This window comes from Echeneis naucrates, chromosome 6 (genome assembly GCF_900963305.1).
Source record: "Echeneis naucrates chromosome 6, fEcheNa1.1, whole genome shotgun sequence".
Classification (NCBI taxonomy): domain Eukaryota; kingdom Metazoa; phylum Chordata; class Actinopteri; order Carangiformes; family Echeneidae; genus Echeneis; species Echeneis naucrates.
The window spans coordinates 13388832-13412373 of record NC_042516.1 but is presented as its reverse complement, the minus strand read 5'-3'; the positions used below and the strand labels follow the sequence as shown (position 1 = coordinate 13412373).

Here is a 23542-nt window from a genome sequence, read left to right as displayed (position 1 = left end):
AGCCATTCTTAAACCGCTTATTAGCATTTACAATGAAAGACTTGATTGACTGAGGAACTTTTCATTAACATGTATAATTGCAAGAGAATGTGCAGCCGTCCAAAGACTTTGGCCAAAGACTTGGCAGCAATTTTAATAGTAAGTAGCTATGATGTATTACATGTTTTTGTGGGAAGGCGTTAACATCCAAAACATGCCCTAGCATACCTATAACCTGGCAAACCAATCTCCTTAATGTCTTATATACCAGCTCTAGAAAGTTTTGGAAAATGATGTATTAATTGTTGAATAATTGCATCCTCCAAACCTTTTACAAACAGTGCCTTATCATTAGTTGCCCTTCCATTTCTTTTTGTTTCATTTTAGATGTTGATTCTGCTGTAAAGCTCTACTTGGACACAACTATCCCACCTTCTGCCCCAGATGCTGGGAGTTAGCACTTACAGTCAGCTGGGAGCTCACACTCTGTATTCATGACTTTTCCGAGCGTAAGCAAATGCCACATTGGTCGTTCTCTGCGTGTGTTTTACGTCGACGGTCTTTAACTGAGCTGCAGCAGTCAGTCAGTGCGGGATAAACCGGACTGACCGGCTGCAGGACACTTTTCCTGCTGTGCTCTTCGTGTTCAATCCAACAAACCCCCCCAGTCAGTCAGCCAGCCTCCATCCCAATGACAGTGACCCAGGATCGGCCGATGACCTATTCCAAGATGCGAGGACTTGTGTCGTTTTTCTCTGGTAAGGTTAAATTCTTTACCCCCTTAAACCTTTCTGTGAAAGCATACATCGTAAGACAAGTTAACCCATAGAAATTTACTGTCTTAAAAATTTGATGGAAATCACAGTTTAAAAGTTTATTTAAAAAATGAAAAGTGTGTCTTAACTCATGTCGACTTAAGTGCCAAACGCTGTTGAGCTGCTGCTGACCCTCTTTCTGTCTCAGCTCTGCTCAAAGGGAAGAAAGGTCACCTCACTGACTTCTTTCACAAGCTTGTTATCTCACAGCACCTCTACCAACAGTAAGTTCATGTGCATGCTGTTACCGATTATTTTGTTAAGAGAAAATGGAAGATATTGTGTCTTTGATCACTTGATTGCAGTTTGGACACCCAAAAAATCCTGCAGCGACAGAGAAAACTGAGGAAAGAGAAGGACGCAAAAAGCACTGTGGTGAGTACAGGAGATTTTTTTTAAGACTGTACTGAGTGTTGACAGGAGATGAAACTGAATCTGACCTCCAGGCCTTCCCTGTCCCTCTGTGTTTTCTCTCCTCAGAGTTCAGCAAACACAGAAACCTCTCAGTAAGTTATTTATGACAGTGACACCCATAAATGTCCCAAAAACTCTCTCTCTCTCTTTTGATCATTATGAATTTGGCTCAGATTCAGATTGTTTTACTTGAACAGCACTCGCAACCGAAAATGTTTTCAGTGGCTCATCGGAAAAGCTAAAACCAAACAAATACCAAGTGCTTCCGGACCAGCCACTGCAAAATGTCATTAGTGTCAAAACAGTACATATCATATTCATTTAATTTCCTAATATTTTATCATATTACGTGATATTTTATTCTTGTGTTAATCAGGATGAAGCCATCAGATTTTGACTACCTCAAAGTCATAGGCAGAGGAAGCTTTGGAAAGGTAGGGGTTTGTCTGTCCTTCTACGTTTTTGTGTTATGTCCGGGGTTGGTGCTGGGATATAATATATTTGAAATGTTTACAGGTGCTACTCGCGAAACATAAAAAACAAGGAGGGTACTATGCTGTCAAAGTCCTGCAGAAACAGATGATTGTCAAGAGGAAAGAGGTATTTATCTATCTATCTGTCTATGTATACCTGTCTGTCTGTCTGTCTGTCTGTCTGCCTACTCCCTGTGTCTGTGTCTCTGCAGCAAAGGCATGTGATGGTTGAGAGGAATGTCCTGATGAAAGGACTGCAACATCCGTTCCTGGTGGGACTCCATTTTAGTTTCCAGACTTCCAATATGCTGTATTTTGTCCTCGACTATGTTAACGGTGGAGAGGTATGTGTATATAAAGTCATTCTAAAAGTCAACTCTGGGATGCTTAATAAAGTCAATAAAAAAAGCAGCAAAAATTAGATTGTTTAAATCTCTACTAGCTTCTTATTCCTCGAGTTACAAGTAACTTTGAGAACAGCTGCCACCAAACTTGTGTCAATGACTGTACTGGTAAATTTTTGTGTTATTTCTAAAAATCTCTATTTGTCTTTAGCTTTTCTACCACCTTCAGAGAGAAGGGTCTTTTCCTGAACCTAGATCTGCTTTCTACGCTGCAGAGATGGCCATGGCGCTGGGCTACCTCCACTCTCTGGACATTGTTTACAGGTGCATACACACACATACCTGAGTATAGAAACGTTGCTGCAGAGGCACATTTCCAAGTTGCATTAGCTCACTTTCTTTACACATGTTTAATTTAAACACGTCCTGAATGTCTAATTTATGTATGCAGGGAAATCCCAATGAAATTTCACTCGATGGGTGTTGTCATTTTTGTTTTCACAAAAATAGCTGCTGGTCCTCCAGTAGCACATAAAAAAAATAAAGAGTAAAGGGAGAGCACTCGGAACAAGGGGGAAATGAAAGAAAAACAAGGTTACTTAATATAGGCTATTGCAGTAACACACATCTCATTTGTTCCTCGGACAGAGATCTCAAACCAGAGAACATCCTGCTGGACAGTGGCGGTCATGTGATGCTGACAGACTTTGGGCTTTGTAAAGAAGGTGTGGCCATCGGTGGGATTATGCATACATTCTGTGGGACTCCTGAGTACCTCGCTCCAGAGGTGCTACAAGGGCACCCATATAGTCCAACAGTGGACTGGTGGGGGCTTGGTGCTGTGCTTTTTGAGATGCTCTTTGGACTTGTAAGTAATGGTGAAATTACCTTTTCTTTTCTTTTCATCCCATTATCTTCCTTCACAGCATCACCTCACTCGACCTCCCTGTTCTTGCCTTCAGCCTCCATTTTACAACCGTATCAAAGCCAAGATGTTTGAGAATATACTCCACGCTCCCTTGCAGCTGCATGAAGGGGTGTCTCAGGCTGCGTGCTCGCTGTTAGAGGGCTTGCTGGAAAGGGATGTTTCCAAACGCTTAGGGGGAAGTTTTGACCTTGTAAGTGCAGACAGAAAACAGAGTGAGAATTTGTGAGGAACACAAAGACACATCAACAAAAAAGGAACTAATTCTGATGTGTTTGCAGGTAGAGCTGCAGGAACATCCCTTCTTTGCCTCCATTAACTGGGATGATCTCCTGGCTAGGAAAGTGACGTCCCCATTTATCCCAAAAGTGGTACAGCTGATTTGGAAATATATGGAAAGTACTTTTGCTTTCGATCAATGCTCATTATACCTGAGTGGATGTTTTGCCTCTCTCTGATCCAGACTGGTCCCTGCGATATCAGCCACATTGACCCTGAGTTCACGATGCAACCGGTGCCTGCCTCTGTGAATGAGCGGTGCCAGGTGGGTGGGGTCAGCGAGGCCTTTCCAGGATTCTCCTTCATGAACCCGGTGGAGTACATGGCAACGCAGATTTCATAAAAACACAGAATCCTCTAGCAGCATATTTGTTCAAATATTTATTTTTTATGTCATAAATTATTCATTCAGTCTATTTTTTAAACTCTCAAGCAAAAGAAAATATTATTGTAAAGTTACAGTCCACTGTTTGTATCATGACACAAAATAATACATTTGTATAATTTTATTACATTTATTTTAATATTTATACCAATACTTAATATTTGAAGTATTGGTATTAGTTCATAATGTGAAATAGGCCGGTCACTATTTCACAACTCTTGACGTGTACCAGAATGAAACAATAAAAGCAGCTGTTTTAATGTTTAACACTTAATGTTTATCATTTTAAAATATATTACAAACACGTATTGCAGTATTCCCATTCAGCTATTGCACCCACATCTTATAGAGGTACTGTATTACTTCCCAGGCTCCATTGAAATCCTGCAAAGTGACAGAGGTATCACAAGACAGAAACAGAGAATGGTCTCACTGTCGTATTTACGTGACAGAAACAGATGATTCATTAGGTCAGGATTGTCAGCCATCATGGTCATTGCTGCAAACCCGAAAAGTCCAATTGGATCCAGCTCTGGCCTTCTGTGCTGTGGTGAATAATCTTTTTTTAGGTTCAGAAACAGAAAAAGCCCATCACTGCAAAAACCTAATGGGTATGCTATAGAGGGGAGCATCTGGTCTGATCCCTTCCACCCCACTTCACAGGGCTGTTTCTGAAAGAGTTTATTCACAGTTGCTTTTTCTGTATGTCAGTAGATGTTGAAGGAGGCATAGGTCTGATCACTCTGGCAGGTGAAATAAGCTATCAGCTGGCCATTGCAGATCATCAGAAACAACCCACTGCCTACAGAACAAGAAATACATGGATACATACATGGGAAGAACTTTGCCCGCAAAATTAGACATAATAACTCACAGATTAAGCGCTAGACATGTTTGTTTTACCTAAAGCCAGCCACCACTGCCACACCATGGGAAACTCCAACATCACTGCAACATGGAACCAAAACACAGAGTTTCACAACACATGAAGTAATAATTGTGAGTAATCTGGGTGGACACATTTCTAGATTTCTGCTCACCGAGGCTGGTGATCATTACATGCAGAAGTGTGACAGTGAGGGCGTAGTCCCACACCTGCCTCCTCACCACTGCAGCAAACAAAAGGCCACTGCAAAAGTAGGTGAGCTCCAAGGACAGGAGGTTCACTGAGGGGAGACCAACACAGTGAGACAATAGATTATCTGTGCAAAGTTCACACTCATTGTTCGTCATGTTGGCTACAATAAGTGTGCTCACCCAAGTATTTTGAGTTGGACTCAGCAGGTTCAGTCTTAAAGTCAAACGGAATGAGTCCATCAAAGTGATCTAACCTAAAGGAGGAGACATGAGTGTAATCAATGACTGTGTAGGCCCATAATGTAAATCTGTATCCACTGTGTCTGTGTATCATTACGTTCCCATTTAGATAAAGATTAAATGTGGCATTACAATAAAGGACAGATGCAACATTCATATCCAGAAACATTCCCATTTGATTAATACTTTACTTGGGGGGTAGATATTCTTAAATTTGTGGAGGAAATATGATATGAACAGTGACTCTTCAGCTCTTTAGAGCCTCTGAGGGTCTGGAAGGTATGGTCATCATCATATTAGGGTTCTCGCCTTTGGTAGTTTTAATTCGGGTGCTGTGTTGTCATTGCAAAATCTCGCACATGACATAAATTCTGAGACAGTTAATTCATTAAAACCAATAACTCAGACGTCTGTTAATCTCTTCAGGTCTCTTTGAAACTCTTACTCAGGAGATTGACAGTGAGGAGTGTCGCCTCCTAAAACAGAAACCAGTGGAAAAGTACAACAATTATTTACTTCAGCTAAAATAAAAACATCGCACTGCAATTATATTCCACTACAAGTAAAACTCGTGCATTGAAAGGGGTAAATTATTATGGTCAAACTATATTTGTGCAGATTCTTGACATAGAAACATTGACCACATGAGTGAAGCTGAAAATGATATGTTAGATAGTTCCTGCTGTAACTGATTTGGTAACACTATTGTTCGGGTTCCACAGTGTTGTGCAATGTCTTTGAAAGGACTTGGCTCCTGTACAAATGGCATTTTTCCTGAAAATAAATAACGGTAACAATTATATGAACAATAAGCATGCAATAAGCATTTCCAGTTAACTAAAGGCACTAAACTGCTCGTGTTACCCAGATGTTTCTACTGGGAGTCATCAGAATTGACCACTCTCTTTCTGAGGTCAATACAAACCATTAAACACACAATTTCTATGAAATGACATAAATATTTCATGTTAATTCGCCTTAAATTACTTAAAAGTAGTCTGACCTCTAAAATAAAAGTGGTCTGTATATCGTTACTTAATCTGCACGACAGTGATTCACAGTCTCATCATATAGTTTGGTAATGGAGCTCCTAAATGTGCGTGCATGTGAGGGACTCACACCTGAAGGCACCGAAGCACACGCTCCCGATCATGTAGAAGAGAGAGTAAAATATGAGGAGACACAGCAGCAGGTTGAAGAGCACGGTCTGTGGGATAGAGACGATCAGGGAGTCATTATTACACAATACAACATGTAATCTGTTAGCGAGACTACATCACTTATTTTCAGTGTATCAATTACCGAACATGAACCTGGAGCTGCATGTTAGGCTGCCAGTGTGCAGTGTGTGTGTGTGTGTGTGTGGGGGGGGGGGGGGGGGGGGGGGGGGTTACTCTAACAGGCTGACAGCGATCTCCTATCTGCCACAAAAACCACACCTGCTGCAGTTTGGATTATAATACAAAAGCCAATTGATGCATCTGTGTGTCAAAAAGAAAACAGCCCTCAGTGAAAGCAGCAGACTGTCAGCTCCATCGTCATCATCTGATCCCCCATGACTCCCCTACAGCCGCTCCGACTGGCCGTCCGCTGAGACGCCTACCGCGGGTCAACTCGTCTTATCTCGTCCTCTTACCTTCGAGTCGACCGCTTTGCCTTTGAATGCCATTTCATGGTTTGTACTTGATGTAAATACTGTAAAATAATCCCGGCAGCAGCAGTGGAGGACGACCCGGTTAATCCCCCCTTCCTTCTCAAACTGGACCTCTCCCGCCATCTAGCGACCAAATGCAGGACACGAACCAGCGCTTTTCCCAGCTGAGCCTGAACTCATTTCACCTCGTCTCGGGGCGGCCTTTGTCGACTGAAATAAAGACTTTTCTCCACATCTACCTGTTAGCCAACACGTGAATCCACAGTTGGAGATGTGGTAGCCACATTTGGCCTCGGGTACTGTCTATTTCCTGGGAGATTGTGAAGAAAGCGCTGAGATCTGTATCGTGTTATTACCGGAGAAACCATAGCCGCCCAATGTGGGAGGGATTGAATACTGCAGGTTAGCTGGAGACAATTTGGTTGAACACTCAGTATGTGGACCAGCACCGACTCAGAAAACACCCACATTCAACCAGACAAGGAAGAAGCAGGCTACCCCATATTGATTCAGTGATGGACTTCAAATGGATCAGCTGTGACATTGAAATCATAAACAATATCAGGAGCCCTGAAAGGTGGCACCACAGCCCCCAGGCTTCTTGGTCTGAATAATACAGCTAATAATAAACAGTGCTGTCGGATTTAGCCGTGTTAGATGTGATGTTTTGGTGACGTTAGAATTGGATAAACTACGTGTTTAACATTTCTTCTGCTCGACTTCATTCGGTGGATGATGTTTTGCACATTAGCCCCCATAACTGCAGCTCCAAATCAGTCCAGACTCCAGTATGGCGACATGTTTCGGTGCTTTTGGATTGAAAATGTGACTTTACAGGCCTGAGCATTTAATCCTGCAATTGTGCACCGGTCCGTGCAGAACTGACCATCGCCTGTTCTCGGGTGGTGAGCACAAACTGGGCGTGAAAACGATCTTAAACCGGAGAAAGAGGAGGGTGAGGGGGGCCGGCGGGGGGCAGCCGGTCCAGCCTGAGATGAAGCGGCCGCTCCTGGACATTAATGAGAGACACTGCGGTCCCTGCGCTCCGCTGATACACACTCATACTTCTTATGTGAGGAGGAGGAGGAGGGGGGGGACTTCTGGGGCTTGTTATGGCCAAAGGCTGAAACATGAGCCCCTGTCTGATGGTAGTATTGGTTATATCGGCAGTGAACGGAGTTTTGGGCGTGTTATGAGTGCACACAGGCCTGGTATTGACCACCGATAGTGTACTGAACTTTTCCGAGACCCAAAGTTGTCGGGCAGCGCATCTTGCACGCATGCGCATCCCTCTTCTCTCCAGCTCTAAATAAGAGTTAAAACAGAAACGAGGTGAGTTCCACATTTATTTTTACAATTCGGGCACCAATTCTCATTTTTTACACTTAACAGTGGCGAAATTTGATAAACCGACTTCCGTTTTCCCATTTGGGATTAGTTCCCATTATTTCCACTTTGATTTAAAACGACGAGAATAAATCGTTTTTTCAAGTTTCTATTGAAGAAATTAATCAAGCAACAATGTTGAAGCTCGTAACAGGAGCGGCGTGTTATTGCAAGTGCGTGCGATGTTCTGCGAAACGATAGCGTTTGGCAAAATGCATTTTCCTATTGTTATTAACCGGGAAACTTATTTATTACAGATTGTCCTTAGCTGGCTGCATCCAGTCACAATGCTACGGCTAGCCGTGTAGCTTCCCTCCGTTCAGATGGACGGAGCGGAGCTAGCTGCCTGTTAGCTTCATGCCAGCTCTAGCTAGCAACCTGGGCTGACATTCCGTGACAAGGGGAAAGTGAAGAAAATAACCAGGGTGAAAGAAAACACCAAGTCAGGAAATTACACAGCACGCGTTTGGGTTTGTTCGAGGTGTAGCGGCTTTGCATTATTTGTTTAAATTGGTAACTTGAGTAATTTACATAGTTTAAACGTGTTGGTGGCCTCTTCCTATGCTCCGCCATTTTGTATAAGACGAATGCTAATCATGGGCGCTCTTACATACACTTTATTTATGGCCAGAATAAAACTGAGCTACGTGGTGCAAAGTCAAACTTAATTAAGATCCGCCAGCTCGGGCTTTTTCTACTTTTCACATGCTTATGGCCACCGTGCAAACAGAAAAATACAACCTTAATTCATTGTTGATCATGCGTCAACAGTAAAACGTTATATCGCATTATTAGTCGGATAAAAACGCTTTTAAGTTTGGCCAGTTAGTGCAGAAAACAGTGTTTTCCCTACAATTCATAAAGAAATGACCCCCTCACATGTTCATGGCCAGGCAAACAGTCGGTTTTAAGAGATACTGTTAAAACAAGGAAAAGATGAACTTGTGTGGTGAACTTAGGGTTGAGACATCATTTCTCATGTTTGTCAATGGTCATGGTGAAGATTCGCTCTAATGAGGCCGTTTGTGCACGTATTTCTCGGTTACCTGACCAGCAAAACAATATTATTATTGACTGTTTTGTCTGAAATCGAAGTGCATGGTGTATCTTGCAAGCCAGCACACAGTCGCCATCTAGCGGTGATGTTGCGCAATACTGTTTACAAGTGCAGGAAGAAACTGCATTTGTAGTTGGGAGTACATCATAGCTAAAAAAAAAATAATGAAACAGCCCGATGGGTCTGATTCACTGTGATCATCACACACAGTCATCGCAACAGACAAAATACAGAATTTCTCAGAAAGTCAAAGCTGTGGACTGAACCTACAGTGAAGATCTGTCATGCTTTTCTTTTCATTTGTGACTGCATCTTTGGCCTGGCTGTTGTTTTTTTTTTCAGGTTGGGGTTATTAGAGGAGTGGGAATGACTGACACTCCACCCAGTGATGGCCCCTCCCAAGGAGCGGAGTTTGACATGATGGGGGCTCTGGACTGGAAGGATGGTATTGCCACACTGCCAGGCAGCGACATCAGGGTATGAAATTTGTGTTATGAGATATGTTTGTGTAAACATTTTTTTTTTCACTCCCTGAGTATTTGCTTACACATGTCTGATTACACTTATATTTGTAAGAGCAAAGCGTTCTTAAATGTTCTATTGCAAGCATCATAGATGATTATCCCACCATTAGAAAATTAAAACTTAAAAGGTTCAGAGGGAGAAAGAAGAAATAACAGTTTTAGAGAGTATGGCTAATGCTTAGGCGGTTATTTGGAGACAAGCCGAATAATGATCATGGATGGATGTTCTTGATGAACATGACCACTGCAGTTTCCTTTGAGGAAGACTGATGAGCACGTTTGTTTGTTTTGTTTTTTTTACTTCATTGTTCCTTTAGTTCCGCATGACAGAGTTTGGGACTCTTGAGATTGTCACAGACGTAGAGGTCAAAGGGCAGGAGGCTGAGCCCAAGAGTGAGATCTTGGACCCTGCTCCTTCCCATACTCCCACCCCTCCTCCAGAGGGCCAATCACAGACTGGTACAGTCAAAGCTTCAGCCAATCAGAGTCAGCCAGGGTCCTCTCAAGGAAAAGGTACGACAGCATGTTTAACCATTCCAACACCGCATTTTTTTTATTTTTTTTATTTTTTTTTTGTGCTTTACCTTTTTTTTTTTTTTTACTGTGAACAACCTTGATTTTTTTTACCCTCTTCTTCTCTGACCTCTAGTTCCTGGTCCTGTACTTCTGTCTTTAGAGGAGGGTCCCAGCGTGGAGGTTGGTCCCAGTGTTGAAGTTGGCTCTAGTGCTGATATGGGACCAAATGGGGAGCTGTCAAGATGCAGGGCCTGTGGCGCCAATGTTCCCAGAGAGACCCTCTTTCAGGGCAAATTCTGTAGCACCATTTGTGCACAGCCCTCCAGTGGCAGGTAAAATCACACACACACTGCCTTCTCGCTGTCCTTCAGAGTAGTTCGGTTTGTTATTGTGTCATAACCCTCATTGTTAATTTTTGAAGATCGTCTCCTGCGGATGCACGGGAGAGTCAGGCAGTTGAAGGTGAGAGGCTTGGTAAACGTGTGCGCAAGAAGAGGAAGATCTACATGGATTCTGGTGATGAAGAAGAAGACAACCAAGAGGAACCAGAGGTAAGGAGGATATTCTTAGCATTCACAACCATTGTCATTCAACTTCATATTAAAGTTGAGAAAACAAGGGGGAAAAAGTTGGTGCTAATTACTGATGTTTCTTTTAATTCACCTTTTTCTAGGAAAAGGCAAAGGCTACCAAAGGCAGGAGAGGTGCCAAAATGGCAAAACTGGGTATGTTAAACTGCTGCACATCCTATGAGATCCCATACACTGAGTCCCAAAATTCAAAGCCACAGAGGGTCTTGAAAATGTCTTAAAACCTGTTGTAAGTTGGTGAGAAATGAAGCCAGTAGTGAAGGCTGTCCTCTGATGTATGCTTTTATTTATATTTTAATTTATGCTCAGTGAGTGCTGCTCCCAATAAGAAACGAGCATGGAGCTGGCCTGCTTACCTTGAAGAGGAGAGGGCCATTGCTGCTCCTCTTAAACTATTTAAAGAGGTACGCTTTTTTTAACACCACCATATTGTTTAGTGTAAAAATGGTTTGTTTGTTGTTTTTTTTGTTTATATTGTGTATGCTAAATTCAATGGTGCTTTTCTGTATATTTGTCTCGCAGCACCAGTCATTTCCTCAAAGCAGGAATGGTTTTAAGGTGGGGATGAAGTTGGAGGGACTGGACCCATCTCACCCTTCCCTGTTTTGTGTACTCAGTGTTGCAGAGGTATGGGTCCTGTTTGGTGCCATGTTTATTTACAAAGACCATCATTGTCTTTATCCCAGTCTAGAAATAAGAATGTCACGCTCTTTTTTTATTTGTCTTGATTATGTGCCCTGTGTCTCTTTGCCTCTCAGATCCAAGGGTACAGGGTCAGGCTTCACTTCGATGGTTACCCAGAATGCTATGATTTCTGGGCCAATGCTGACTCATGGGATCTAAAACCAGCTTGCTGGTGTGAAAAAAATGGACACAAGTTATTGTTGCCAAAAGGTATCCGGAAAAACACTGACCAAAGCTTGTCTATTCATGACTTATTTTTGTGCATATTATTAGCTGCTTTCACAATAAAGTTTTTCTTCTAGGTTGTAAGGATGGAGAGTTTAATTGGAGCATGTATGTGAAGAACTGTAGGGGTCAACTGGCCCCAAAACACCTTTTCAAGAGCCTAAACACAGTAAGTATTAATCACACAACCTCAGATGGTTATTAATATCATGGACTTTGTGTGCACCATTCGCACATGGACTAAATATGTACTTTTTCTTCCCCTTCAGTCTGTGACTCCATCTGGATTCAGAGCAGGGATGAAATTGGAAGCAGTTGACAGGAAGAACCCTTCATTGATCTGCGTAGCAACCATAGCTGCTGTTGTGGACAACCGACTGCTCATTCATTTTGACAACTGGGATGACACATATGATTACTGGTGAGAGCCTGGTATAAGACAGAAGGAATGGGCCTGATCCAAAGATCCATAGACCTTTTGGAGGTTGGCTGTAGCTAAAAATCGAGGGAACTACTCTTTGGCAGGATGACTACTGCTGTTTTTTGGGTAGAGAGTGCATGAAAAGTATTAGAGATAAGTTTGACAAGTAGGACAGATATAAATTTCCTGTGTGCATTGTGATGTGTGAAGGTGTGATGCCAGCAGTCCATACATCCATCCTGTGGGGTACTGTGAAGAGGCTGAGCTAACTCTGACCACTCCAGCTGGTAAGACACAGACCAAGACACATGGGGGTCAGTATAAATTATTTTGATATACTGTAGGGCCAAACTAACATTACTAGAGATATTTGTTACTAAAGATAGTTTACTCTGTGGAAATATATATATATATAAAGAATTTCTTTAGTACTGTATGAGAGAAATAATACAAAATTCTTAAATCTAATGGAAATGCATGCTACTGTTAGGTACTGGAGATGCCCAGATTGTGCCTACTTTTTAAGCTGTGGTACCATATTAGTGTCTGTGTAAATATGGACCGTCTTTACTGATGGATCTAAGGAATCTCTCATTTTATCTCTTCTGTAGAATATAAACAACCCAGGAGTTTCTCATGGGAGAAATACTTGGAAGAGACAGGGACACAGGCAGCTCCTGCTCGGGCTTTCAAACCAGTATGATTAACACACACACAAATACACAGATGTAACTGGGTTTATGCACAGCAGTATAAATTCTTGTGTGACTTGTGACTTTCATTTTTACTTTTCAGAGACCTCCGCATGGCTTCCATGTTGGCATGAAAGTGGAAGCTGTTGATAAGAGGAACCCCATGCTCATCCGTGTTGCAACCATATCAGACATAGAAGACCATCGAGTAAAGGTCACCATTTCTCCTCTCAAATATGTTGTTTGACTCTATTCTATGCTCAGTTTGTGGCTTATTTGTCGATTCAATTTTTCTCATCTAGATCCATTTTGATGGATGGAGTTCAGAGTATGACTACTGGGTGGAGACAGACTGCTCTGACCTGCACCCTGTAGGGTGGTGTCAGAAAACTGGGCATCCACTACAGTACCCAAATGGTGAGACACTGCCTGGTATCCAGTGAGGTCTGTCAAGGTTTCTTAGGAGAGGGATCCAAAATTGTAATTTCAACAGATGAGTCAGCAGAGTTTGTCTCTGCCTTCATTTAACTTTGAATGTGGTGGTGGGAGGAATCTATAATGGATTCAAAATGGAAATGGTTTTGTAGATGTTTGCATTGTTTTATTCACACTCCCTTGTGTGTGTGCAAATTTCAGGCACCAGCGATTTAGTGACTGCCCCAGGACAAGGATGTCCTACGCCAGGATGTAACGGGGTTGGCCACATCAGAGGACCTCGCTATGGGACTCACTACACGTCAGTACCACAAACTCAGTTTTGTGCTTTCAGTCTGTTTTTTACTTTCGTAAGTCAGACTCTGTAATAATATTTCATCAACACACACATATACGTTATATTATTGCACCTTATAAATCTACAGTCATTGCCAAAAATGTATTTTTATCAATAAATTGTTTCTTAGTTTCTAATTTTTGAAATTGATCCACATTTTTTACATTTAATTCCCGCAGAACCCATCACTCATTAAATAACAGAGCTGTAATGAGAATAAAATTTTGGTTTAAAGTTTCATGGTTTCATATTTTATCAGTGATTTTGGAGACTTTCCTCCTTGGAAGAAGATAGAATTTCAGTTTCAGTGCATTCTTAAATGTCATTTGTACTTGCGTGGGCTGCTGGTAGTGTAAGTGTGTCTGCTTCTGGGTGTGCGTGCGTGGGAGTTGAGAGTCTTTAAGGTGTTTTTTGTGCTGCTTTTCCATATTTGTTAAGACCTGTTTAATGTCTCATTCACAGCTATGAAATAATATTTGTCTTTGAAAGCTTCATTATGGTTCTGAGTAAAGTTTGTGTGTCTGGATGTGTACAGTCAGGTCAGCTGTCCTTACTCTGAGATGAATCTGAATAAGGAGGGCTTGCTGCCAGACCGCCTCAGCGGAGAGCGACCTGTCACCCTCAGTGGACCCCATGCTCGTGGGCGACGTCCCGATCCTAACTCAAGCACTGCGACGCAGACCTCCTCAACACCAGAGCAACCTGAAGGAGCCGAGGACTCCCAGAACAGGTCAGCTCCTGAACACGCACAAGGACAACACTATCAAATCACCATTGTTTTGCATGCAAATCGATCCAGTGGTCAGTACTTGAGAGCAGGTTATCTGTGTTGCTAGGAAACCAGTGATTGTGGAAGCTGAGCGTTTAGGGCGCAATAACCAGGCTGAGCCACCAAGTGGAGCAAGTGAACAGAGCCAAAATGGAACAAGGCCGAAAAGGTACAAGTCATGAAAACACTGCTACTGACGTTCAGTATAAATACAGTGGTGTATATTCACAAGTGTTCCAAATTGTTTGTTGCCATCTTCAGGACAGCTCCAGTCCCAAAATACCTGAAAATGCACTATGTTAAAGAGGAGATTGGTGATGGTAAAGGTTAGTGTAAAGGAGTGTAAAATGGGGTAAAAGAAGATGTGTAAACCACCACCTCACCCCTACTGACTGTTGCCTCTCATCCTTAGCCTCTCCAGATGCCATCTCTCTCCAGCAGGCCCTCCATGAGTCTGTGTTCTCCCCTGGCATCTCAGCCTCCCCCCCTCACCGGGTGGCTCTCTGCTGGGACAAACACTGTCAGCTGCTGCCCGAGGTCCTGGGGCTGACTGCCAAGAGAGTGGCTGCTTGGAACACTGAGGAGGTCAGTCATGCTAACTTGTGCAAACTGTGTCAAGACATGAAGCAGATATTCTCTTCTTCCACTTTCCCAACATGAAGACATCTAGCTGTTTAGAGAAACTATGAATTACAAGCAGAGAGATGTTGCTTTTCTTTTTCTCCTGTCAGCTTAAAAACTGAAATTCAGTAAAGACTTGTAAGACACTTAGTAGTATTATTAGATAAATACTTGCTGATCAAACCATTTTTATATTTTGTTTATCAGGTGGCCAGTTTTGTCAAAGGACTCCCTGGATGTAAAGAACATGCTGCTACATTTAAAACAGAGGTGAGGACTTCCTAACCTACCAGAACTTCATATACTGACAAACCTGAGAGTCATGCATTTCAATTATATTATTTCACAATCTAGGTAATTCTACATAAATTTAGTTTTTCTGAGTCTCTCTCTCTCTCTCTCTCTCTCTCTATATATATATATATATATATATATATATATTGAACAAACTGGCTGAAATTTTCCATCCTGGCTGTAACAAAACTCTTAACACTTTAACAACACTCATCCTGTTTCTGATCCTCTGACATAACGCAAACTACAAAACAAGCCCGAAGTGTTGCAGTTGTGGAATTTTATAAAGCTCCCCTGATTTGAATGTATTTATTTATTTATTTGTTATTATACATTATCAAGGCAACTCTGAAAATGTGATTTAAAGATGCTTGAGCATCTTTAAATTTGACTTCTAGACAGAGATTACTGGTCAGTCACCATAGTGTCTAATCTGTAGCACACTGCTCCATTATAACCTTACAAGGTGCAACCATGCCTGTCTTTAAAGGGGATTGGAAATTACACAGATTGGTTTTATTCCTATGAATAATGAAGAGACTTGCCTCAGCTCTTAAACCATAAACCTGCTTTCTGCACTGTTCAAATAGCAGAAGTAATACAAACGTTTCCCAAATTTGTTTGTGCCACACATATTAGACCGCACACTTCAGGTTAAAGATAGAGCCCAATGTCAGTGTTACGATATTGATAATGCTTAATAAATGAATGAATGTAGTTATTTGGTTAATATTTGACTCTGTAAAAGTCTCTAAAGAAACAAGTTTAGAGCTGAATCTTTTTTTCTCTCTAGCAAATAGATGGCGAAGCTTTCCTGTTACTCACCCAAGCAGACATTGTTAAGATCCTGTCAATCAAGTTGGGACCCGCCCTGAAGATTTATAACTCCATCCTCATGTTGAAGAACGCTGATGAAGAGTAAGAGTAAGATCAACGAGAGACATTTGACAAATTCAGCCTGAACAAGCTTCATCTGTTGACCTCCACGACAATGCAGCTTCAGAACAGGAAGAAGAAGCCATCATCTCAGAAACGTCCGTCTGGCCCCCATCTCCTCCTCCTCTCTCTGTGTTTGGCAGCTCTAGTCAACCTGAGGGAGAGATTTACATGATACCACGAGGAGTCTTTAACTTATGTTGTGTTTGTTTACTGAATCATTAAAAAAAAAAACTACAGCACCTTCAAGGCTACTTAACGTTGTACAGTTTATTAATTGGATTTAGTGTCTTGATTCTGTTGCATTTCTTGTTTTATTTGAACTGTGATGAAATGGTGCTTGAGCTCAGAGCAGATGGAACAATTGCATTTGTGCTTTGTTTTTGTTTTTAATCGGCAGCAGAAGTTATTTTTAAAGCTGCAAAATACAATCTTGAGGTAATGAGAGGTTTTTCAATGTGAAACCCAGTGGTGCAAAAGCACGATGTAGTTCAGCTTGTCTTCTTTAGACGGAGAATGTGGGCCACTCCACTGGCCCAAAGGCAAGCAAGTTGGGTAAATTTGCAGTGGGCCCACACTAGGATTGCGGAGTGGGGGGGTTTACAGTGTCCTGAGTGTGTTTGTGTCCGTGTGTCCAGAAAGGATGTAATTTTCCACCAGCCCGTGTATGTTGTTTTACTGGTCAGTGGATTGTTTTGTGATGAGCAGGGCTAAGGGCTAATTGTTAAATCAAGGAAACTTGCGTTCTTTAAAGGTTGAAACTATGAACCAGCTCTGTTTATATCTATCTGCTTTTTTGGGAATGGCACATGAATATGAATGTTAAAAAGAGAAACTGCTTTTAGTTGTTTTGTTGGTATTGATCATCTTGTTTGATTCAAATAACCGCTTGTCATTCATATTGTAAATAGTACACAGCTGCAAAAGGACTGTTCTTGCTTCCTACAAGGATTTACTCCTGCTTGGTTATGCAACGCCTCAACATCGGTCTCCAGGGATGGACATTGTGACAGTGAACTGAAAATATGAGCCTCAATTCATACATAGATTTTGAGAAAAGAAACAAAACATTGTCTGTCTTTGTAATTCAGCGCGCACTTAAGGCAGTTGGATTGTGTACATTAGCAAACTGTTTATATGCAAACAGCTTTTATTTATGTATTCTAATTTAAGAGGTGATGGTACACTGCTCTGGCTCTGAGGTGGCTGGCTGTTTGATGGGTTGTGTGTATGGGTGAAAATAAAGGAAATGCACACTGCGTGCTGTTTCAGCTCATCTCACTCATTTCTCCACAAAACAGAGAGCAGGCAGATCAAATATCTACCGACCGCCCAGGTGTGGGGAAAAGAAAGCTTAGGAAAAGTGTAGTTTGTGTGGTAAGATCACAGAAAGTATCGATATCGATTCAACGAAAAAAGGAAGTAATCGGTATCGTATCGAGTCACAAAAAAGTTGTATCGCCCACTTGTTTCTGAATTTCTTTTTTTTTTTTTCAAGCCAGAACACGAAGAAAGGGCACGTCGTGTGTTTGTCTCTGCCAGGCCGCTGGGCGGAGTGAGGGACGCTCTCAGATCCAGGCTGGACTCTGACAGCCGCTCCACCTGGACCGAAGGTGCAGTCACATGACCGAACAAACGACCGGCCGACCGGACCGCGCTGTCCCCGGGGAATGAGCGCTTCCTGCCTGGTTAGTCCTGGTGGTGGAGCCGGCTCCTGCTGGACCGGTTACACACACACACGCATGGAGGAGCCGAGCACCGGGAGACCGGCGGGAGAAGAGACGAGCTTGGCGGACAGTCGTGCACCGATCGTCGGACCTGAGAGGAGAGTGGCCCCGGTCAGCTCTCCTGCTCTGACCGCCGCACGGCTCACCCTACCTGGGATCATGGACGCTCAGGGCAGGGTGGACGAGTCCAGGCTGAGGATGCATATTTTCAAAAACGGTCAGTCTATCTGTCTGCAGGCACAGAGGATTTTGTGTCAGTGAAAAAGCAGATGTTGCAGATGAAATGACCTTTGCACCTGCACTTGAAACTACGTTTTTCTATTATTATTTTTATTTTATTTATTTATTTTTTGCCTTCAAGCAAATCCACAAAACTTTGGAGCTTAATGAAGTTGTGGTCAGAGGATCAGTTTGGACTTAATCATGTAGAAATAAATGAGGTCGCAGCAGGTCAAACAGAAATCTTGCATAAGTATGTAAATCATATTTAGAGTAATAATGTTAAGCCAGTCAAATTTGTGTTTGGGTTTGGGATGTTTGTATGTTTCTGTATACAGTTTGAGGCCCAAACCTACTGAGCAGTAGGATGTATAATCACTTTTTGTTGAGGCCTTATATATGTGTAATATGTCTCTATCCATTACATTTCTCTCAGCTGCTAATATATATATATATATATATATTTTTTTTTTTTTTTTTTTTTTTTTTTTTTTGAGTATGTAGACCAAGTGAGTCAGGTGATGCTTTGTTTCAGGGCATTGGCTGAGCCACAGCCAGACGATTGTCCAGAATCTAACATTTCATTTTGCAACAGAAGCCCTCGAGCACAGAGCTCCAACGTGACTCCTGACATACAAAACACAAAGCAACAAACAGATACTCATATAGTGGGTTGGTGATATCTCAAAGGAGCTGAAGAAAATCACATGAGATTCAGCTGTCAGAGAAATACCCAGTGAAGCTGAGACTAAAAAATTAGGATACCTCTGGATTAGCAGCTTATGCGTATGCCATTAGACACATCCTTAGACTCCTGTTGAACAGCTCTTGGCAATATCCTGTTGTGCATATATCTGAAAAGTTTTCTCTGGACATCCTTTTTTAACAACACTCAAGCACAACACAATGATTAAGAACAAAGAGGTGCTCTTTCTCTCTGGAGTAATGAATCACACTGAATCTATCATGTATGAGCAGGAATGTGGAAACCCCCTCCTGTTTTAGGCCTTCTGACCTTTAGGCTATTGACATTCTAGACGTACAAACCAGGCAACTAAAGATTAAACAACCCGTGGAGCTAAAGATTACACAAATTAGTTCTGAAAAGGCAGTAAAGCTGGCCTCATTTTGGAGCTTGTATCCAAAGTTTTTGGCTTCCCCCAGTTATGTCTATGTCTTCCAACTAATCCATTCAGGATTAATGAGGTTTACTGAAATCCACATTGAAGAAACAAAAGCACTGCAGAATATATATATATGATCATCAAAAGGTTCTCAATCTCTGGCAGGTGGTGTGTCTCCATCTGAGCGTGGCTTGGTATGGCGTTTTCTGTTCGGGATGTACCCGTGTGGCTCCACCGCTTTGGAGCGCTCTCTGCTGCAGGAGCAGTTGGTGGTGCGATACCAGTTCATGAAGAGAAAGTGGCAGCAGTTCCTTCCCTCAGCGGTGCGCATTCACCTCAACGGCACTGATGGTACACACACAAACATGTACAATCTCTGTCCCTGTGAAGGAAGTTAAATGTCTCCAAACTGTGTTAAATGATCATCTTTGTTCGACTTTGTTTAAAAATAATTCTTTCTCTATTCCAGCGGAGTTGGTGGCAGCTGTCAGTTTTTTTGAGCAGAGGCAGGCACATGCCCAGCAGCAAACCCAGGACCAGTCTGAGGAGGCCCGGGACAGACTGGCTTTCCTGGAGCTTCAGGCACAGGTTAGATCGGTCAAATGTTTTAGCACAAAATGGTTTTTTGTTATCTGTTTCTATTTTATCTATCACTGATATGTTCTGGGGTCAGCATTGTGGTTAGCACTGTTGGCCCACAACAAAAAGATTGCAGGCCTGGGGCCTCCCCGTGCTTGCGTAGATTTCCTCCAACTACTCTGGTTTCCTCCCACCATTTAAAGAAATATATGTTTACATGGATTGGTCACTCTAAACTGTCCGTAAGTCTGAGTGTGAGTGTGAGTGCTTGTTTGTCTCTGTGTTGGCCCTGTGATGGACTGGCGACCTGTCCCGGGTGATCCTGCCCTCACCTTCTGTGAGCCGTGATCGGCTCCAGTGACCCTCGCGACCCAGATGTGGATAAGCATTAGAAGATGATTGAATGATTGAATGATTTGCTCTGTCCTGCTATCCAGACTTCTGTAGCTCAAACATGTTTACTGTGGCTTTGTTTGGTGGAAGAGATTAACAGTTCAGAGAGGGAGGGGCGTATTTCACAACAGGATCTAATTTTGCTGAACAAAGTGTTTATTTATTTATTTATGTACATATGGTATCAGTTGACCACTTTTCACAAAATCTTGTTGTAAGCACTTTAGCAGTGCTTTAGCAGCAAACAGAGGTCAGATAGTGATCATTCTAATTATAATTATAATAACACCACTTTAAACAAACCATTTGGACAGTATTATAGCTAACATGCTACTATTCTCATTTCTAGTTCCATGGAAAAATAGATCACAATCAATAGTATCTGTCATGACATTTTCTTCCTATCAACAGATTTTATTTGAAAGGATCACATTTGACCAGGAGGAGCTCCGGGAAGCTGTAAGAATTATTGACAAGGATGTACCAAGAACAAACAGAGACCTGTGGTATTACCAGTGAGTTACTATGAGCCATGGCTGTGTTTTTGTAGTGTCAACAGATATTGCATTGCATTGTTTGATCGCTGCCCTTTGATATAAAGTCACAGAAAAGATAATCATTCACTTCCTGCTCACCTCAGTTTGTACAAAAAGGTACGTTATTACATAAAACTTAAAATGTTAGCAATTTTGCTGACTTTCAGTTAACTTTATTGTGCGTACAGGATCGCAGCATCACCTCCTTTTTTGCTACATGATTATTAAGTCTAGTAAGTTGTTGGCTGCTATAAAAAATAAATAAAACATTTATATTGTGTATTAAATGAACACAATCACAGCAATAGAACGCATCAAACTCACAGGACTGTCGTTCCAAAAAAGAAATGATTATAATAATTTTAAAATAAAATAAAGCTGACATATCTATGTAGTGTAGTGTAACTTATTCTACTCATTCATCTATCTGCAGGGGGGGAGGTTCAGGTAATCTGTTGGTGTTGAGAGATATTCTCATCACTTATGCTGCTTTTCATCCAGGTAAACATTTAGGCACCCATCTCAGGTTCACTGACACTAACAAGGTTGGGCAAGTTGTTTGTGTAGCCACTGGAGACGCTAACTGTTTGTTTGTGCACCACTTGTCTCGATTGTTTATCTAGAGGTCAGTTACGCTCAGGGAATGAATGACCTGTGCAGCCGGTTCCTCGAGGTTCTGGACTCTGAGGTTGACACTTTCTGGAGTTTCTCTTGTTACATGGAGAAATTTTCCAAAGACTTCAGGGCTGATGGTCTGCACAGAAAAATAGGTAAGACAACCAGAAAGTGATGCAAACCTTTTGCATCATAAATGTTAAGTTTCCAAGGTATATGTTGTAAAATTAGCTGCAACAACAGGAACAACAAAAAAAAAAAAAATCTGGTGGTTTGACAAGGATATTGAAAACCTATTTCCTTATTTTAAAAAAAGGTCTAACCGTTAAAAAAAAAAAAAAAAAAAAAAAGCAATACAAAAATCTTAATTTATAGTCAGGTGTTAATTAAAACATTCAGAAAACTAAAATACTATGTCTCCCACAACGCTGATGGCAAATGAGTGAAAGAAAATACTGTTCCTGAAATACACTTAAATATGTTTAATATCTTTTAGAGTTGGAGGCAGCCCTGCTGAAGGAGCTGGACCCGCAGCTCTATTCTCATTTAATCACAAATGACAGCATGGAGAGCTTCACCTTCTGCCACAGGTACCTCACGCTTTATCATAACTTCAACATGTGTTCTTATTCTTCATGCTCATTTTTTATAATGTTCCTGCTTCTATTAGGTGGCTGCTGCTGGGCTTCCAAAGGGAGTTTCAGCACAGCGACGCACTGCGTTTGTTTGAGATCCTGAGCTGTGACCACCTGGAGCTTATCTCACAGCAAGTAGATCGAGCCAGGTATCAAGAAAGACTGGAACGAAAATACAGCACAGGTGACACCCAGAACTCAAACTGGCACGGTGAAGGATAGTTCCCGTAAATCAAAAATGTCTGGTATTCATCTAATCGTGTGTTTCTTGGTCTTGTGATGTTTGCAGAGGATTTGGAGTCAGATCTGCAGGCCATCAATACTGACTTCACCTTCGAGCTCTTCATCTGTGCAGCCATCTTGTTAGAGAACAGGGAGTCTCTGCTTCAGTGCCAAGATGATGTGCAGCTCATCCAGTTCACTACCAGGTTTGTCTGTCTGCTAAAACACGAAAAACTCTTTTCACAAAAAAGGGGATTTGCCAAAATCATGTTTTGCCTTTTGCGCAGCCTTCAGGGAACCCTGGATCTGAATAGCACGCTGAAAAAAGCAGAGCACCATTTCTACAACTACTGCAGACGCTGTGCCTGGGACTATATGAATGGGCACTGCAGAGCACACAAAAGCAAAGAGGACGACTTTTTTTACCAACTCCGCAGTTTATTTGTTTTAAAATGATAGCAACTTTTTCTATACCTGATTGCTAAGGACACTGGAGAAACTGTGAGAGCAAGGACAAGTAATCCCTATGGCACATATTGTTCATCTTAGGTTTTAGTTCTGAGGGAAACACAATGTTGTTCTGATTGCTGCTTCTCTGAATTTTGATTTGTTCTTGCTGTTTCATGTTCATGCACTGCATTTACTGTGTGAAAGCTAATCAGCACAGTTTCAGTTGTTTTTGTTCTTCAGTGCCATGAACTGGCAAAGTTTAATCTGAAGATCTTATTACTACACGTTGTACTTCTGGGTTATGCAATATTCAGCTGTTAAGAGGAAAACAACTACAGGTGTGTGTGAAAGCATGTATGTCTGGATCTGGTGTGTCGCAACTGGTGTCTTTTGCAAACTGCAGTTATATTTAATGGCATATGACCCAGCGTGACCTCTGTAACAGGAATAGACATCCAACTTCTGAACATGCAGAAGGAAAGTGCCATAAGTGGAGGAACTAATGAATGCACTACTGTCACAGATGGAAAAATCAAACACACACATAAATAATGTGTAACATTTATACCTCAATTATTATATGAGATTATCTGTCCTATGGAGTTAGGAATATTTGTACTGAGTTTTCTTGTACTAGCTAAATAATACAGGAAGTCAGCCTTCATTGTAATTACTTTTCCTTAAAATGTTAATGTGAGTAATTTCATATATTAAAAAAAACAATACAATGTATTTGAAACTGACTGCACAAGAATGATCCTTCCTCAGTAAAGCTCAGAACTACTGCATGACTTTGTGCAACTGCAGCAATTTTCCGCCTTTATAAAATAATATTTTCTTAAAGCTATAACAACATGGATTCGGAGCACATGGAACTCCTTTACCACACCTTTATTAATATACATACTTTATCTCTACACACAGCAGGATCATCATTACAAAACACATCATTGCAAACTCTATTTATCTC

The 23542-nt window shown here is 41.7% G+C and overlaps 4 protein-coding genes across 6 annotated transcripts; 3 read left to right on the top strand and 1 right to left on the bottom strand.

Annotated features, from left to right (window-relative positions):
* The first annotated feature begins 593 nt into the window (after positions 1-593).
* On the top strand, positions 594-3869 carry sgk2b (serum/glucocorticoid regulated kinase 2b). Its single transcript, XM_029503678.1, has 12 exons — positions 594-737; positions 943-1018; positions 1100-1169; positions 1275-1300; positions 1585-1642; positions 1725-1808; positions 1894-2025; positions 2237-2349; positions 2674-2893; positions 2988-3143; positions 3232-3321; positions 3414-3869. Exons 1-12 carry the CDS (start codon positions 671-673, stop codon positions 3570-3572), a joined length of 1251 nt encoding a protein of 416 aa, XP_029359538.1. The 5' UTR covers positions 594-670; the 3' UTR covers positions 3573-3869.
* A 452-nt stretch (positions 3870-4321) lies between these two features.
* On the bottom strand, positions 4322-6819 carry LOC115044568 (transmembrane protein 244-like). The gene is made up of 6 exons (XM_029503677.1): positions 6568-6819; positions 6053-6138; positions 4872-4945; positions 4655-4780; positions 4518-4562; positions 4322-4416 (listed from the first exon to the last, which is right to left on the bottom strand). Exons 1-6 carry the CDS (start codon positions 6706-6708, stop codon positions 4322-4324), a joined length of 567 nt encoding a protein of 188 aa, XP_029359537.1. The 5' UTR covers positions 6709-6819.
* Positions 6820-7769: 950 nt separating this feature from the next.
* Positions 7770-16589, top strand: l3mbtl1b (L3MBTL histone methyl-lysine binding protein 1b). 3 transcript variants are annotated; one of them, XM_029503660.1, is made up of 22 exons: positions 7770-7917; positions 9371-9505; positions 9870-10065; positions 10229-10400; positions 10490-10619; positions 10742-10793; positions 10968-11062; positions 11181-11285; positions 11417-11552; positions 11645-11736; positions 11837-11988; positions 12199-12302; positions 12600-12685; positions 12784-12894; positions 12983-13097; positions 13317-13416; positions 13988-14182; positions 14289-14390; positions 14483-14547; positions 14634-14806; positions 15050-15112; positions 15930-16589. In XM_029503660.1, the coding sequence occupies exons 2-22, from the start codon at positions 9395-9397 to the stop codon at positions 16056-16058; spliced, it is 2484 nt and encodes an 827-aa protein (XP_029359520.1). In that variant the 5' UTR covers positions 7770-7917; positions 9371-9394; the 3' UTR covers positions 16059-16589. The 3 variants fall into 3 exon arrangements, with proteins under 3 accessions (XP_029359520.1, XP_029359518.1, XP_029359519.1); XM_029503658.1 differs by having other exon boundaries at positions 10202-10400; XM_029503659.1 differs by having other exon boundaries at positions 7771-7917; positions 10202-10400; positions 12199-12275.
* Positions 16590-17617: 1028 nt separating this feature from the next.
* LOC115044555 (TBC1 domain family member 15) lies at positions 17618-23260 on the top strand. The gene is made up of 10 exons (XM_029503662.1): positions 17618-18016; positions 19308-19493; positions 19612-19730; positions 20526-20629; positions 21084-21151; positions 21274-21420; positions 21762-21855; positions 21936-22084; positions 22190-22328; positions 22410-23260. The coding sequence occupies exons 1-10, from the start codon at positions 17743-17745 to the stop codon at positions 22576-22578; spliced, it is 1449 nt and encodes a 482-aa protein (XP_029359522.1). The 5' UTR covers positions 17618-17742; the 3' UTR covers positions 22579-23260.
* The last annotated feature ends 282 nt before the right edge of the window (positions 23261-23542 follow it).